The sequence below is a fragment of the Fukomys damarensis genome, unplaced genomic scaffold (genome assembly GCF_012274545.1).
Source record: "Fukomys damarensis isolate Sample0158 unplaced genomic scaffold, DMR_v1.0_HiC HiC_scaffold_10, whole genome shotgun sequence".
NCBI classification, from domain to species: Eukaryota; Metazoa; Chordata; class Mammalia; order Rodentia; family Bathyergidae; genus Fukomys; species Fukomys damarensis.
The window spans coordinates 5286753-5305195 of record NW_022900922.1 but is presented as its reverse complement, the minus strand read 5'-3'; the positions used below and the strand labels follow the sequence as shown (position 1 = coordinate 5305195).

The window sequence follows — 18443 nt, the reverse complement described above, 5'->3', positions numbered from 1 at the left end:
TTCACAGCTGGGCTTTTTTTTTTTTTTTTTTTTTTTGTGCTGGGGATTGAACTCAGGACTTTGTGCTGAACTCAGGACTTTGTGCCTGTGAGGAAGGCACAGGACCACTGAGCTAAATCCCTAGCCCTTTTCATTCTTTATTAGAAGTGCATAGATTCATTCTTAAGCCAACATAAAGATTACCACAATAATTACATAAATGCATCGTCACTGGCAGAGAAAATTATACTATTTGTTAAAATTTTGAATTATCTGGTGCTATATATGTTTGAGCCTATACATCATTAGTATGTCAGCCTTTGAAAAAAGAAATATGCTTGTGAAAAGCCTGTGAAAAAGTATACATTTTCCCCTACAGCTCTAAACATATTTTTACTGCCACACAGAATCAGTGGGTGCTACAAGGTAAGGGCACAAGGCACCTGTTCAGAAGTGCCCCTGCCCTTGCTGAACGTGAGGTTACATTAAATGCTAAACTAAGCGTTTGACTAGAGGTATAAACATTCTCTTTTTGGTGAGATAAATCAATACAGATATAGTTTGTACAGGGGGAAGTATGAAGTATACATGGATTCCAAATGACATAGCGTTATGACATTATGTGCTTATGAGGAATAAAGTGAATTCACTACTGTAGAAATAAATCATGTTTCTCATAACCGCCGTTGTCCTGGGCTCTGAGGGTGGGAGGGACAGAAGAGGAAACACGAGCTGGCTCTCAGAGCCCCTAAGGAACAACAGGGCAGGAAAATGCACAGCTGAAACTCCATCGGTCACTGGCAGCTGTGCGAACACAGGCAGTTACTTGATCTCAGTCTCCCTCTTCTCATCTCACCTCCCTCTTCTCCCTCCTCACAAGCAGGACAATTCCTCCTTTTCAAGACAGCAGGGAGGACGTTTTGCAGAACCGTACAATTTCTGCTACAAACTGAAGCTAGTGGATGATATAATCCAGAGAGGGGCAGTTAAAATGTAAAATGACAGAATTAAGACGACTCGTGTGCTCAAGTTTGCCCCTGCCCCTGAGCTGGAATAAAAGGCCTAAACTCACACCGTGAAACACCAATGAATTTGAAGTCCAGCATTTAGGTACGAAAGCAGAAAAAGGGGGTAGAAAAGCATGTTTAGCGGTATTTCAGGTAAAAATAAAATGAGTATTCATTTGCTTTCCACTCCACATCAGACTACAAATGCTACTCTGAAGCTACAGTATGATGCTCTAAAGTCCACACTAGGGGTCCCTACTCTGTCCTTTTATATCTTACAGGACAATATTTTCTAATGTTGGCTACTGTAAATCTTACAGGGGAACTATCTCAAGTTCTGGCCATTATATTTGAGTGTAGCTGGCAAACTGAAAAGGGTAATACAAAGGAAACACAAGAATGTAAGGCTTAAAAGCTATAAAATGTAAGGGATGGTTCAGAGAATTGAGTCTGGCCTAAAATAGGACCTAATTTCTTGGATTTCAGATAGGTGAAGAAAGAAATATTTTATTTCATCAACACAATCCCATTGGGAAAACCCAGGATCACAGAAAGTTCATTACTGGAGACCCCTGTGGTTAGGTTCCAGTTTCTTGCCCAGACACAATGCAGGCTTGAGGCGGGGAGAAAGATAACTAAAAGACAGAAAGCGGGGTGCCAGGATGACCAATTCTGGTACAACTGATGAAGGCCCTGGCCAGTCCATGCCACTGACTTTTATTGGTAATCAGTTGTGGTAAAGGTGAGCTACATGCAAGATATGCAGTTGTATGGTTTCTATGGAAATTATTGTAAGCAAAGCTCATGAAGGGTGAGACAAATTAGAAACAGAATGGATGAAGTCTATGGTTGTAATCATAACACTGTCCTGGTTAGAAGGTTTTAGTTGTGGGAACAGAATTTGGGTGCGAGTTACTCTGATCTCTGCATGTAGGCCTTGGCTAGATTCACTTCTATAAACGAGCCAATTGTGGGGTTAACTCTTCACAGCCTGCTTTGGGCATAATCAACATTGCAGTCCCCTGTAGTTCAGGAGATTTTTAGCTGACACCCAGACAGGACACATACTGATCTGCCAGCCAGTAAGTTCTCAGCCAGCTCTCTCACTATTAGAAATTCAGCTCTCAAGCATGTGGTGTCTTTTCTAACAGAGGGCTTTAGGATGTCTCAGGACACTGGTTTGAAGTTTAGCCTGTGAAATTCTGTTCATGTTGCTTCAGAATTAAATCCATCATATTCTTAGGCTAATCACTTAACTTGCAAAAATATTCTACTTATAAACTGATTTCATTAATTTGTGAGTCAAAATGTATAGGAAATGAGTTCATTAGTACACACAGGGACAAAGTAGCTTTCCAGTTTCAGGGGCACCACCTGGCAGGGTTTTCTCCAGCACTTACCGCCAGGTACTGTGGGGTAAGTCCACCCAGCCCCGTCAGGTTCCCCCAGGTGGCAGTGTTGAGCTGTTGCATCTGCTGTGCAAGCTGCTGTTGGAGGCGCCTTTGCTCTTTGTCCTTCTGAGTATCGGCGAACTTCACCACGATAGGTGAAGAGCAGCCCTGTGGTCAGACATATTGGAAAGCGAAGAGGAAGTTACAGCCTGGTTGAATCTTCTCAAGACAGTCAGCGCTGGATCTCTTAACTATCTTGCAGCGCATGGAATGGTCTGGAATGATTTAAGAATGGTTTGATATTCCTTCTTCTTAGAGTAGTATCATCAACAGGAAAGTCCAGATCTATCATTGGCTTGTTTTGGGGGGTGGGGGCTCTGGTGCTTGGTCTAGCCATTTGCTTCTTACTCTGATTATCAAACTAGCTATCGTGCTGTCTTATGGGTCTTCCTTCAACCTTCCAGGGCTCCTTTGAGATGAAAGACCTTATTTTTATTTAGGTCTCATGGCTGGCAAGTCTTAAAGACAGCCTCGTCTTTGTCAGAGGAGAAATTAGAATGCCAGTATTATTCATTCATTCATTGTTTTTACTATTTCCAATTTTTAGTTAAGTAATTTTGAACCTGAGAACTGTGAAAATCGTACTGATTCAATAGTAATAGGGAGAAGTGTGTTTCATTTTAGGAATGTGGATGAAGGAAGGTGATAAAAAATATAGGTACTAATCAAAATAATAGTTCATGTTTTCAGGAAGATCTTTCTTCTTCCTTCTATGGCACATCTAACTCCTTCCAAAATCCTCAGAACTACTGCAAACTAAAGGAACCAGAAGTATAGTGTAGTCAAAGGAGATACAGTATATCTTAAATGGTAGAAGGAGAATTCTACTTAGTTTCTTTCCCTGATGAATCTTACCATTAGCTGCTTTCAGTTTTAATTTCCTTTAAGAGGCAAGTAGTACGGGTAGTGAGAGAGAAAAAGCCAAAAGTCATAGAATAGGATGAATTCATCTTCGAGGGAGACACATTCTAGTTTCTCAAGCGCAATCCCTTCCTAGCACATGTCAAACATCTGCTACTTGGTAATGTTCCTTCCCAGGGTGGCTGGCCTGTGCATTCTGTCACCATTCAAGCTGTTTCGTTTTGCTGAGGTAAAAAGAAGTCATTCTACCCAATGATTAAATAAAAACTTATACTGCAACTCAGCATGATAACAGACCCCTCTTCTCTCCTCTCAGAAGTGTTATATTCCCGTTTAACCAGCCTATTTTCTTCCATTCCCTTTGGGTCATTTTTCTTTCTCCTAGAAAACAAACTTGTATATTTTTCTTTACTACCTTGAGTTTTTATTGGGGAGGTACCTACGAATACATGCTATCATCTTGTCTGTAATTTTTTTAAAAAGTGAAGAAAGTGAGATGACTACTTCAGTGTTGAATTTCCAGCCTGAGTCTTTCACTCTGGTAGGCAGAGTCATGGCAGAGAATGTTAAATGTCAGTCAAGTGCATAAAAGGAATGTTTCTACTGTTAAAAAAACCCCTGTAATTCATTTTTCTTTACTCTGTATTTCAGCACTCCATTACTTTAACAAGAGCAAGATACTCTGAAGATGGAAATTATATAGCGAAGGGGTTGGTCACGAGAAAGAGATGTTATTGTTACATCAAAAGTATTACCTAACAACGATAGCATCTCCTCCTAATAGTACATTTGCTATTTTTTTCCTCCTTAAATACTAAAAAAAAAGATACAAAAGCAGAAAGTCGACCAATGATTATGGCTTTAAAAATGACTTGTTTAAATCATGATAGAGAAAATGGGTGGGAATAAGGTAGAGAAAAGTGGAGAAACAGAAGGTCCCCTATAAAACTGAAGACTTTATTCTTTTAATATTCAAATCATTTTAAATTGGAGAATAAAGCTTGGTTGAAGATGCTAGAGTCTTGAAAGTAATAGAATTAGTTTTAAAAAACTAAGCAAACAACTTCAGTTGTACAATTAATAATGTAACTGCATCATTTTATTTAAATGCTACTTTTTTTATTAGTGTCTGGGGCTCCTTTAAGTATGGACGTCTAGTTTTAAAAACAAGTATACCAGACTTGATTTTCTTATACTAGAGATACGAATAAAGGATCGATGATTTCTTAAAAATAAATACTCTCCAAACCCCAGAACAGATCTGTCTATTGGGAAAGCCTTAAGTTTCTTGGTTTTGGTTTATGCCCAGTTCTGCCTGATGATCTCAATTCTCCTGTGGAAACAGGAGAATCAGATTCCATCAGCATTCTGGGAGGCCTCACTGGGAGGGGGTGCTCTGAATGAAGGGATGTTTCTAATAGTTGAAAGAATTTAGATTAAAAATTACCTAAAGAGAGACCAATTTGGGTATGAAGCCCTCAATTAATTAAAGAAATTAAAAAATTAAGAATAAAAGCATATATGGAAGACAAATACAGATAGCCCCCCAACAGTTCTTAGATTTTAGTCTCCGCTGAAGATTAGCTGGAAATCCACAAAAATGGAGCAGCCTAAGAAAAAGGGGAAACCAAAACATTATCACATGAGTGAATGTTATACAAGACTGTGTTTCTAGATATTTCAATTCCTGCTAATTATTTCCTATCATGGCCGATTTTCACCTGAGAGTTTGTCTTCAGGTGGGAAGTGGGGAGGGAGTATCTTTAAAAATGCATTGCACTGAAAGGAAAACACATCGATTATATAAGGTATGTTAGGAATATCAAAGTCAAAATAAATATTCAAAAAAGACAGTAGGCTTTGCAATGCTGATATCACAACTCAGAAAAGTACACTAAACACTTAATGACAATGCCATGCACACTCCTCCCCCCTTTTCACCCACCTTTTGAGTCATTATAAGGAAGTTGCCCAGTAAACATCTCGCATAATGATCACTTAGCTCCCAGCATGCTTTGGGAGAGGCAGCATTGCAAAAAACAAACAAACAAAAAAATAAAACCTCCAAAAACAGGGGCAAAAGAAGCTCAAACAATAACTTTTGCGTGTTAAATAAAGCTGAAAATAGCTTTTGTTTTTCAAAATATGAAAACACAGCTTCAGGTAACACCACAAGGCCACCACCTCCAGAGAAGATCACCCATACACAAAGATACAATGTACATAATACAGCAGAACATGCACTCCCAAATGATTCTTTCAGACAATACAGAATAAATAACGGCATATCACTCTTGGAATGCTTTTGTGCAAAATTCTGAAAGGCCAAGACCCAAATCACAGACTAAAAGTAGAGCCATCTACCTATATTTGTAGGTGTACACCCACACCACTGTATTGCTCTTCCCTAAATCACTATCTTTCATTAGGAGACCAAATTTGAGCCTTTGTTTCTTTGCTGTTGCTGATTTGCAAGTAAGGTGACAAATCTACTTTTTCAGGAGACTCTCATAAAGTAGCATTTAACTGTTAAGTCGGAGAAGTATTAACTTTCTCCAACATTTTTGAGATGCAAAAAACAGAGTTCTGTTTGACTGTATTAACAGTAACTTGACCCTGTATTAAAAAAAGAACCTTGTGACTTATTACAGGGCAAGCAGCAATTTGGGGTGCGGTCTGTTATTGTTTAATCCATACCAACCCTACAGTGGGGAATGTATTTAATTGTTTAGGTCCAGAATGACACTTTACTTCAAGTGTCTTACGACTGTCATGTAGGACCCGTGCCGCTCCAATAAAAGGCTCAAAAGATAGTTGCAGCGCACGTGGAAGGTTTTACTAAATGCATTTCAAGTCATCAGGGGAAAATGCAGAGAAAGAGGTGGGAAGAGGAAGGGAGGAAGAGAGGGGGAGAGAGACAGAGAGAAGATGAATATGAATGAATGGATGGATGAAAAGTGAGATGTTGAAAGTTTAAATCTGTGATTGTCATGTGAACAATCCACACAGGAGAGAACTGCTTTACCATTCCCCATCATTTGCACAACGAAAACAAAGAAAGGGCAGATGATACAGTACCTCCATGGTCTGAGACTGATGCATGGCTTTGATTGCATTCTGTGCCATTGCCCTTGTAGAAAATGTGACAAACGCACAGCCTGTGGGAAACAAGGGGACAGGGAGCAGGAAAGACAAAAAACAACAAGACAAAAGGGTTGGACGCTTGTTAAACCAACACAGTCTACGAGAACTGCCACAAGACGACACTGTTCTCAGTAGTACATAAAAATAAACAACTTCTCTCTTTGGTTTTATCTTACTTTGCTTTTTATTCAGTGCTGACTTGCTAATCTGACCAAAGCAGAAATATTTATTTTTTAGTTTATTTTAAAAATGGAAACTAGGGGAAGAAGCTGAATACCTGTTAGCCACAGGGTTTGAAATTTGCAAGATCTAGTTTTCATTTTCTAAATAAAAAGTTGCTTTTCCCATTTTCTCCTAGGCTGACGATCTTCACACTGAGGGTGCCCACACATCAGGGCTTGGTATTTGTCACATTTTACTGTTAATTTTTAAAGAGTAAATAAGAAAGTTTTAAAACTAATGACAAATTAACAGATTTCAGCAGTTCAAAATGCCAGCAAGTAAGTACATATAATTCCTTTAGGGTAGTTAAAAAAAAAAACCTGTATGTTTAAATTCAAATGCTATTCAAATGTAAACAAGTATACCAAATCCACTACAAACTATTAAACAGTCATTTTTAATAAAAACTAATGCTTTATTACGCTGAGAATATTTAACAACACACAAAATAAAATTTAAAAATTTGCATTGGATTTGTGTGCATACAAATCTGCATGACTTTTTATAAATGTGACTTTCTGAAATGTATGAGGTACTATAACAAACATGACACAATGTACATTTTCCTGTGTGAGACCTGAAAGCTTTCCATGTTTACTTTTTGTGTGCTGTAAAATAACCAGAATCTGTAGAGCCTGTTCTTGCTTCTCGTAGCAGCACTGGTCATGGTGCAGGTCACGGCTCCAACTACACGGCTCATTGCCCTTTGCACTAAGAAAAACACTGCCTTTAGAAATTTACATTTTATTCCTCATGCACCCTTGGGCTTCTTGGAGAAAAAGACTATGAAATTAATGCAGATTCAGGCTGATTTTATAATAATACCATAGCACACTAAAAGCTTAGCTAAAGCAATACAGACTTATTTCACTTATGATCTCTAATGACTTTAAAAGTGCATTGATTTTCAGCTTCTTTAGCCTTGCACAGTTTGAACTTAGGTATCAGAGAATAATTTAGTGTTCCACTCAATTTCCTCAAAACATTATTATTATTACTACTTAAAAGATTTCCAAATGAAGCAGATCTAAACACCGAGAGGCAGAAACCTATTGTCATTTCAGAGTGAATGCATGAAAGCAGAATTCTGGCATCAACAACATGAGATTGTTGTCCCTGTGGCCAATAAACAAAACAGAATATTCTACATTCAAACCACCAGCAGATTGTATGGCTTATGTAAATCAATTTGTGAGCCATAAAATATATCTTCTTTGGCTCTGCATGTGTACCTGGTGAGATTATCAAGTCAATACTGCACTAGCACCTTTTAATCCAACAGCAGTAAGAGAAAGCAGTGTCTACCCACTATCCCCAACACACAGTGACATCCAGTCATGAAAATAAGTCAATGCATTTTTTTCTTTTCCATCATGCTGTAATTTTGATATACAAAACTCTCTGTACATGGGAATTTTATGTCACATTCGCCTCCTGGTTAAGCTGGCCTTAAGCCTGAATGAAGTCTAGCTCTCCGTGAATGCTGAACCATTTCATATACAGCCACTGGAGGGTGGCTGATGAGGGTTACTATCTAAACACTTTGCCTGTCCCTACACCGACAAAGCAATTTAGTGGCCTTCTCTAAGGCATCTTGACGATGTGTATAACAGAGTGTGAGACAGATGACAGTACCTCTACTGGCTTCCATGCTGCAGCTGAGGTCTTAAAGGACAGAGTCTCAAATTTACCATCTGTTTCAAAGTAATATCTTTTCAGAAATGTTACGATCATTGCCAACATTATACAGAAGAAAAAACAGTAAATGATTCTATTTTTCTATTTCTCGCATTTAGACTTCAATGGAGGCACAAGCAAACCATGTAATGAAGATAGCTGAAACCATGTGAAGTCTGGATTAATTCTGCTTTCAATCGTATCATCCAGGAACATGAGCCAATCTGACAGTTTTCAAATGGAGGTTAAAATGCATTAAAATATGTAAAATATCAATAAGAATCAGTAAGGCAGTTTATGCATTTACCACAAATTTAATACAAATAGAACTTTTCTAAGTAACTTAGATTAAGCAATTAGCAGGTCTCAGAAGAAAAGTATTAGCAAAGAACAATAAAATTAAGTCTCTATAAACTCGAACCATTGCCTTTTCCTCTATGAAACCTGCAATTAAAAACTCATCTAGTGCTTCTAATTATACAATATGCCCCAACCAAAAAAAAATGATCTGACAAATCTGATGACTTCTTTAACCTTTTTATTCTCTTGGCAGTGGTGCAGTGGGAGACAAGCTGTCTCCTTAGGGGCTTCTGTCAAGTTCCGTACTGTGTGCTGTGTTCAGTTACTTAAGAGAAAAGAATTAGTCATTTGTAAAGTGGGAGTACATGTTAAAAACTTTCACTTTTTATGCCACTCTGTATGAAGTTAAGCTGCAGAACCAAATGTTTGTTGGAGTACTAGCTTGTTAAACTTTGTAATTTCTCTAAAACAGGAGGATGTGGCAATCTTCTGGACCAATTTTAATTTTTAATACCAGTGCAAACACAAGTGGTCGCTTTAGGATTAGACCTCCGATCTGTAGCTTTTTACTAACACAGACTCACAGGAGCTTTTATTGAAACTAGTTGCTGACTGTCTTATAAGCCAGCTAGAAAGCTTTCTATTGGACAGAAATAACTTAGGTCATAATCAGTCCCCTCTTTTACTAAAAACAAGTTTCTTCATGCGGTTGAGTTCACTGAGTCTTGACAGGACACAGCTCTGATCTTGTAGTGTGTCAGCCCTTAAGTACTGCAGACTGTTGAATGTGCTTTCCCAGCAATCTGTTCTCTCATAACTGACCATAATGCTGTAGAAATTAGACTGGGGCGTAGGAAGGATATGAGTGTTAAAATAACGAAGCTGCATTTCTTTCTTTGGTTTAGGTATGATAACAGATATATGTATATTTCTAAGACTCCCCAAATACATAATGGCAAAAGGCAACTAAGAAAAGGGCCATCTGTAAATGTGGTTAACCTGTAATTTAGCTTGCAATTAATTATCTCTACTTTTAGAATGTCAGAGATCACCAAGTGAAAAAGAGTTGAGTTCCTCTTACTTTAGTGAGGTTGCCTTCTTGCTGCTAAAACAGATGGATGATTGACTGGGGAAAGGTTTTGCAAAGTAATTTCCTCCCACAGACAGGATCTAAGGAAGGCACGTAGCCCTGTCACAGAGATTTTGGAACACATCTATTACACTTGTCATTTCAACTGAAAGGGTATCTTAACTCAGATGTTCTACCTTTTCTCTCAGCCGCAAGAGAATTTTACAGAAGTAGATGAATTCCTGCTCCATACCAAAAGGGGGAAAAATATAGGTACTTCTGAAAGCCTGAACAATGCCATGGCTTCTTGCTTTTCTGCTACTTCTATGAACGAGGTGCAGGAGCCTGCTACACTTTAACTGAAAGAAGCGTAATTTAAAATAACTTGTGCAAGCGAAGAAGACTTAAACCTATGGAATACTTGTTTATAAATTTCTATCAGCCTTTTAGTAGTGCCAGACTGATCAGACTGGGACATTAAAATTAGTCTTCTAACGCACCATTCTCAATGCTGGGTGGTGTATTTAATATTGGCATGGAGACACCTTTCGTTTTATAGTACCTGATGCTGGGTGCAGACTAGGACCTGTATAACAGTTGGCATAACCTTATCACTAATGAGATGGGGAGAGAGTATTTAGAAAAGATGGCAGAGTGCAGTCAGTAATGTAGGATGCCTGTGATAAAATGTTTCTACATAACTGAATGATATGTAGGTAATGAAGGCAAGGCTAAAAAGTTATCAAAATTGAGCCTTCTCTATATATAGCAAAAACAAATGAGGATTTAATGGCTGAATCCAGTCTGTGCTCTCCAGCATCACTGAAAGTATTACCAATTCATTTGTTAAGGGTTTTGGCAGGAGAATGTTGAACATCATAAACAGAGCTGGAATATTCTTAAACAAGTAGAAAGTTACCTTAAATGGTGGTGAAGATTTGACTACATTTTGAGGGAAAGAAAAATGAAGTAAACTTCTTCATTGTTTCCAAGTTACAGATACTCAATGCCATGGTGCAGAAAACCCTGTGGGTTGTACCTAAACAGCCCATTCTAACCTGTGGGATTATGGGTAAGTGAGAACACGTATATTTTAGGAAATCAACATGCCAAGGTGACACTGTCAAATAAATATATTTGGTTTAGAAACCTCAACCTTTGCTTTTGACAGTAAACATCTTGTTTGAATTGCGTAGGTAGACCCAGGGTGTCCTGCTTGCTTACTCCATGAAGGTTCATGGAAAGGGTCTCCAGAGGTAGAGTTACCATTGCAGAATGGCCTGAGTATCATAAACTGTCTAAAGCATCACAAACTATGTTTTCCAAATCAGAAAAGATACTGGAATGAGTCATTGCTTCCAGTGGGTAAATGCATACTTAGATATGGGCATACTGGCCAATGTGAGGAAGAGAGACCCTCATTGCTGAGTGGCTTCATGTGCTTGGCAGGTATGAGGTGTTGTTCAGGTAGAGTTCTGTCAACTTCCACGTATCTTTCCTGCAACATGGGCTGTGGCGGTGAGTGGTGGTGGGACTTTAAAAATATTCCATCTGGCCAATTTGCAGACCATGTTTACTTTTTGAAGACAGTGACTCTAACTGAAAGGGTAGCAGAGTATGACAGGTACAATTCTGGGTCCTAATAGCCTATTGTGTGCATACAACGGGGGTGCTGAGTGAACAAACTCAGAATGTGGGCAAATGCCTCTTAGGGAGGAACTGAAAAACAGCCAGCCAGACTGACTGCCTCCTCTGTCTTCATTCATACAGTTGAACTGGACAAAAGAAGCAAAAAAAACAAACCAATCAACTCAACCCTCATAATAATCAAATGGTTTGACTTAAAAACTCTCTTTTTGATTAGTTTATGTCCTGGTTTTGTATTGGGAGACATTTTTCAGAACAGCCAAGCTTTTGTTTCACTTAATTTTTATTTATTTATTTTCTAAACAGCTGAGCTAGCAGCAGATACTCAGAGAATGTTGAGCGCCCTTTATCTGCAGCATCACTAATAGGAGACACTTATTACTATTTGATTGAAAACAGTAATTCTTCAATGAAAGCAGAATAGTAGCACGAAAGAGAACTGTTCCGTTAACAAATGCACTGAGATTGAGGAGCAGGCCATGATAGCCAGGAGTTCCTGGGTCCTGCTAACTGAAAACCGTACCACTATCTCTATTTATATTCAGAAAAAAGAGCTATAAATGAGTATTTTCTTTTTTCTAATAGGGACTTCTTAGCGGTTCACCAGGAATTACTTTTCTGTTTAAAAAAGAAGAGGGGTATTCTTCTCTTTCCACTGAACCAGTATTTGCATAAAATATTGACAAGAGGGCTCCCATAACTTGTTTTCAGACACAGGCTGCTTCTGGTGTCAAGTGCTGGTTAATCAACCAAAGGGCAGATCAAATTAGCTAAATTTCTCCTGTTAAGTACTGCGAATCCCCCTCTTTCCCATGAAAGTTGTGGCTGTTTTAAAATCTTATGTGAAGAAATAACTAACACATGCTCCGGGAGCTCAAAGTGCAGGGCAGGGTTGCCACTCCCTCCTGTCTGCCCCGGACAGACAGACAGTGAGATGAAGACTCATTCCATCAATGGGCCAAGCCAACCTGATGGAGAGCAGGACTCTGGTACTCACACTTTCCATTTGAGATCTCTACTAACCTATACAGATGGTAAGCTTAGAAAAAAAGCTACTGTACTAGTAATTAATGACTCCCTGTGGTAAAAACAGGGCAGGTATTTTTTACTGCTGTCATCTAAAATGGGTAAACTAAGGGAGAGAGATAGAAAGATGAATTGAGGTCATATGTCATGTTAGAATTGGAATTTGGGGGTTCCTGACCTCTAAGCCACTATAAATTTCACTATGCTTAATTTAAGGGCCTTCCTTTTGGTCTATTCTCCATGTTCTATACCTTGGGGAATGAAAAATACAATGATAGGGCTGGGAATTTAGCTCAGTGGTTCTGCCACCTGCCTTGCGAGGATGCAAGTTTGATCCCTGGTACTGAAAAGAAAAATACGATAACACTGAAGTGGGCCTGAGAATAACAGAAGCCAACAGCGATCTAGTAAACTGGCAGCAGAAAGGGGGACTACAAAAATGCTGTCGTGCCTTTCCTACACCTTTTTTCTTCTAGCCTCACTGCCTTTTCCATGGTATTTTGTCTGCTGGCGTGTCTGCCTCAGTGGATGGATGAGAACAGTTAGACATGAAATGACTACAGTAGAACTGGGTGGTCGTGTGTGATGAGGAGGTCTGCTGGCTGAACCGGCTAGGATGGTGCTCCTGCTATCCTTCTGTTTGGAGGTTATGCTGATCACCACCACGATGGCCTGCCTTGGGGGACAGTAAGGTAGCACAGGTGATACGCTGCAGAGGAGCCTCAGGTAGTGGAGCTGTTTATCAGGGAATCACACTCAATAGCTTGTTCAGCTTTTAGAGAATCACGTCTTTGAAGTGGGATGAAATAACAAGGATTAGAGAATGCATGAACTGATTTCCATTTGGCCCTCCTTTTCCCCACCTTCAGAAGGAAATATAGGCATCAAAAGCAGGGTGCTGTTTCACCTCCTCTGGATTTTCCTCTAGACTTTGGGGGTCAGGAGGTGGAACGTTTGTGCTCTGGGCCTGTAATTCTAGCAGCTGACGTCCTGACGCTTTACATCTAAAAATCAACAAATGTTCTTCCTCACGTGATGCTGAAATTAGGTAAAACCAGTGAGACCGATGAGAATAAGAGCCTGATTACTTATGGCCTGACTCCCTCAGTATTTGGACTGGGTACCAGAGCTTGCCCAGGCTCAGAGCATAAGAATGAAAACATTCCTAATGAGCCCCATGGCAATTTCACTGGTCACTGCACTAATAACAGAGCAAAAGTCTCTCCCTGTTGCAAAAATATGGATTTCTAGTGTACACTTCTACTTTGGACTGCCTCTAGAAACCGCAGCCACCTAACTGTACCTCTCAGGGTTCACCTTCCTGAGTGGCTGAAGGAAAGAGATGTACTAACTTGTTAAGGGGAAGACAAATAGAACAGAAGGGTGATCTCCCACTATTCTGCATATACACTTATAAAAATACTCATCACAGCTCTGAGCCACAGCTTTTGTTTCTACCATGGTGGCAAGGAGGAGCCTACAGTCTTTTTCAGGACAAAGTCACTTAAAAAGGACTCCCTGGCCTGGGGACTCCAGAAGCTTCACTCTTGGAAACAAAACTTTAAGACCTTTGACAGGCCCAGGCATCCTGAGCCCATATCTGCCCAGCACTGCAGGTGAGCAGTAAGTTTCTTGGCTTGCACTGCTTGTTGGGAAGACCATACCCTCAATGATGCTCTCAGGCACAGGCACAAAGTCAGGAGACTAAGGTGAAAGAGTGAATATCAAGTCTCATCCTCCTCTCTGGCTTGCCCCCAAAGTCTGTTTCAATTTGAGGTTGAAAAGGGATATGTAGCAATAGGGCAGCCTGTCTACTTCCTCTGTGACAGTGATAACCCGAGCTAACGTGTTGGCACTCAGATCTTCTCAACCTGAGAAATAAAAGGTGATCATTTCAGCTGAGGTGGAAAGTTCAGGATGGGTAACTTTACCCCATGGGACCCTTCTCAGGGTAACCTCCTGCTGCATGTGGTGCCTACATCTACTTGACTGTGACACGGAGTTCTAATCAGCACTCCAGGAAAGAGACTTTATACACAGAACCCTCACCTCGACTCAGCCCGTCAGGTCCCCGGAGAATCCGGCATTCTTCTATCTGGCCAAATGGAGAAAACATCACTCTGATATCATTCTCATTACATTTCTTCGAAACCATTCCTATGAACAATTTTCTGTCTTCCACAGCTAGGAGGTAAAAATAATGAATGAGCAAAAGGCAATTTATCTTTTATCTTGTCATCAGTGCTTCGTTCCTCCATCAAACCAGCCCCACCATGTGAGTGTGAATGATTTCCAGTCTGCCGCCTTCCTCCCACCTGCTCCGTCCTGTAGCTCCCTCTTCCCTTCCTGGACACTTCATCTCTCTTCAAGCCACTTCTTACTAATACGATGAATTCATAGGGCACAGAACATTGTGAAATGCTTTTTCCCATCCAGAAATTAACAGCAGGTGTTTATTACGATTACTAAATACTTATGTAATCACTAAACATTTCAAAAGACATTTTTGAAGACATTTTAATTTGGGCTTTTTGTAGATATTCTTTTAACTTTAGTGACAAGGAAAGAGGAAGATCAGGAGAGAAAAAGCCATAGGAGCAGATGTAGTAAAACAGTAAATGCAACTTTAAACAAAGGATCCAAGGGAAGAAAACATTTCTCCCGGATTTGAGTTGCTTAGTCGCCACTGATCTAGATAAGGACAGGAGATAAGAGTCCCATCTCTGGAGAGCTGGTATAGTCCTCCCTCCAGAGGCAGTGGCTGTTAGGTGCTAACTAGGTCCCTAAGTAGGACCTTAATAGGTTCTGCACCTGGTTTTAACCAGCCAGGCTGGTTACAACTGAAGGAGAAGCCAGTGTTAATCAGAGAAGCTGGCTGGTGCTACTCGAGAATCACCTCCAATGGCTGCAGGCTTTTCTTGAGAAAATAAGAGCAGGAGGGAGTGATACTATTCCAACAACTTGAAGGATCTTTGAGAGACAGAGATACATTATGAGCATTATAATAAGACCTGCACTTTGGATCTGACAAGGGGAAAGATTAGGCAAGTTTTACTTCTGATGATCTGGGAGATTTTCCTCAAAACCTCCATGCTTAGAATACATGGCCTACATTTAGGCCGAACAAGGCAAGGTTATGACTGATTTCAGGACAGTACTTCAATATATACTTCTTGTAGGACAGAGGCCTCTTTTAGGATGTCATAGAGACCCAAGGGGAGGAGTCCTTTTTTTCTTTTCTCTATTGCTTCATTTTAATCCATTTCTTAGAATTAAAAAAAAAGGACAGCCAAGTGACCGAGAGACTACAAGTTTTAGCTTAGGGGAAAGACTGCCACAAGTCACTGTGTATACACTTTTTTTCTGAATCTGTATTGTAATCTTATCGTTGCTATTTTGCTTTTATTTCTGTTTCTTTTAGTCCTTCTTTGGATAATGTCTCATTTTCATTTAATCCACAAGCATCTCTTCCCAGAGTTGGAAGAATCCTATGTCTATACCGTCAATATACAGCTAAAGCCATGTGTGGTTGCTGATTGCTTTAAAGGAGCTAATGTGATGGAGGAATTGGTTTTTGAATGTAATTTCACTTTAATTAATTTAAGTTTTAAAAGTCCCAGGTAACTAGATGGGACAGTCCAACTTTGGAGAACTGAGTCAACTAAATGTTCTGTCCCAGAATTCTAGACTGGAAAAAAGACACTCGAAAGCCATTTTGTCTATCTGTGAAGCAGATCCCTCACGCCTTGTTGGCTAGATCATACGGCAAATATGTGGTCTAACCTGGCCCATAGCTACTCCTACTTCCTCACTCAGTGTTCTTTTCTATCCATTGTGTTTCATGACAGTTTAGAGGAAACAGGAGGCTTAAAGGGGAGAGTAACATTGGTGGTAAGATTTGGGTTCTACATTTAGTGCTGCTATTAACTTGATGTGTGACTTTGGAGAACTGTCTGACACTTAGGGCTTCTTTGATATGATGAGTGTCTACACTCTTCTTTTTTCTTTCTCTTCCAAACACCACAGAGAAGGCAGCCCAGCCTCCTGCTTCTGTCCGCTGAAGCACTGGGGGGTGGGGACTGCTGGAGTGCTGTGCAGAATCCTTTCCACTCATTCTCTCTCTCCACACTCAGTGAGGCTCCTGAGATAATGCAGAGAAACTCTAGAGCTCTTTTGAGGTGCTGAAGCTGGATGATAAGAAGCCTGATCAGGATCCAGTAGACTGGTAGGAGGGAAGAAGGTACTAACTAGGCCAGGTAGATAATATTGAGAAATAAGAGATTGTATTCAGGGTCCACAGAGGAAAACAACCCGAACTGAATCTGGCATGCACTGTTGGCTGCTTCATCTGTAGAGGAGGGGATCATTAAGCAGGGGAAACAACAGGCTGTCAATGGTCATTGCTTATGCTGAGACTCGAAGTAAACCAGACAACACTGTGATGGGGTCTAAATCTTTGGAGGGAGATTATATATACCTGACTTCCTGCATTTCGATGAAAGAGTTTCAGTCAAAGTTCTCTGCACTGGATCAATGAAACTACCTTCGATAATGAAGTACCAAGGATCTACTCTGAACTGGCAAGAACCTAGCAGTCAAAAGGCGGCATGGCACAGCTAAGTTTCAGAATCCCTGGCCAGGGGCTTTCTTTACCGTGGTCTCCAACATTAGGATGACCACAGCTTCGGGTCAGGCAGGCCCCGTGAGGAGGTGGCCTTTGCCTGAAAGGACAGGGAGCAGGAAATGAATGCAACTGACTGAAATGAGGCAGAAGAGGGCGGGAAAGACTTCTAGCTGGCCGACATCGCTCCTCCTTCCTTCCCGTCTCCAAGACTCCTATCTCTGGAAACTGTGGCTGGGGTCGTAATGGGAATAAAATAAAATTCCTGTTGTATTTATTTTACCTCAAACAAAACCAAACCAAACCTGATTTTAGAGGTTTTTTTTTAGTTCTTTTAAATAAAAGCAAGTGAAAAATTCCCACTTGATCCCTGATTTCACTGGTGAACCTATAATTATAGTGTTTAGCTAAAAGAATTCATAGGTTTTGAGCTCCACGGTAATGCTACAGTAAATTAAATATACAGCTCTTAAGTTAAAAAAAAAGATTTTTTTTTCCTAAGATGGCTATTAAGAAAATTTATACCACTTAGGAGGAAATCCTGACTTCCCAGCCATCAATAAGGATAAACAGCCTGGCAGAGAGAAGAAAGATAATTCACATTTTAAAAAATAACAAGAAGTATTAGCTAAAGAAAGAAACAAAAGGAAACATATCCCTCATGTTATTTGAAATGCTAATTTCTCCCTGTGCCTGTGTGGGCTTGTGTACATGTGCAGGCATAAAGGAAGCTGGACGTTCTCAATCTTTAACAAGCCAGAGTCGCTCTATGGCCTTCAACTTGGATCATGACTGCTTTAATGGCAACACTGAGGGTCACTACACAGATCCTGCTTTCTTCTCCTTTGAGTGTTCCCCACTGTCCGGGGAAAATGTATTCATAAAGTTCATTCCCAGGATTCTTGTTCTAAGAATTCTTAACAGTTTTGTAAACATTCTAAATAAATATAAATATCTTGAATTCACTTAACTATTTTTCATCACTTTTTGATGACTTTGTGGGTTAGTTTTTCTTGAGTATTCATGGGCAGTATCTCATTTTTTTTTTTAATCTATGAAAATGTAGATTGCTTAAATGAACCTGCTGTACTGGTAGGAGTCTGCTAGGTTCTTTAGGGGAATTAAAAAAAAAAAGGAATTAAAAGTTAAGGTTCCCATCCTCTAGGGGAAAAGATGCATACCCAGTCTCCTCCATCAACAGTTTCAACAGAACCAAGCAGTTCCACACTAGTGGACACTTAAAGTTCTTTTATGGCACAAGAAAGGGTTAATCTTTTAAGTATAAGGGTGACTTTTTAACTTAGAGGAATAGAAACTTCATTTTTAAAATATCCTTAATTGTAAGTCTGTGCTAACACCCTGGTGTACAATCTGTCAAAGTCACACCTGGATTCGGGACTGCCTGAATTAATTAACAACTTTTCAATGTGTTAGTGCTA

The 18443-nt window shown here is 39.8% G+C and overlaps 1 protein-coding gene across 7 annotated transcripts in view; it reads right to left on the bottom strand.

Moving 5' to 3' along the window:
* Celf2 (CUGBP Elav-like family member 2) overlaps positions 1-18443 on the bottom strand; it is a 511103-nt gene that overhangs the window by 53016 nt on the left and 439644 nt on the right. For all 7 annotated transcript variants that reach the window (XM_033761820.1, XM_033761818.1, XM_010621371.2 and 4 more), the window contains 3 exons: positions 14433-14567; positions 6377-6456; positions 2387-2545 (listed from right to left, as the gene is read on the bottom strand). In XM_033761820.1, coding sequence (XP_033617711.1) covers positions 2387-2545; positions 6377-6456; positions 14433-14567 — 374 coding nt within the window. The remainder of the gene's footprint in view (positions 1-2386; positions 2546-6376; positions 6457-14432; positions 14568-18443) is intronic.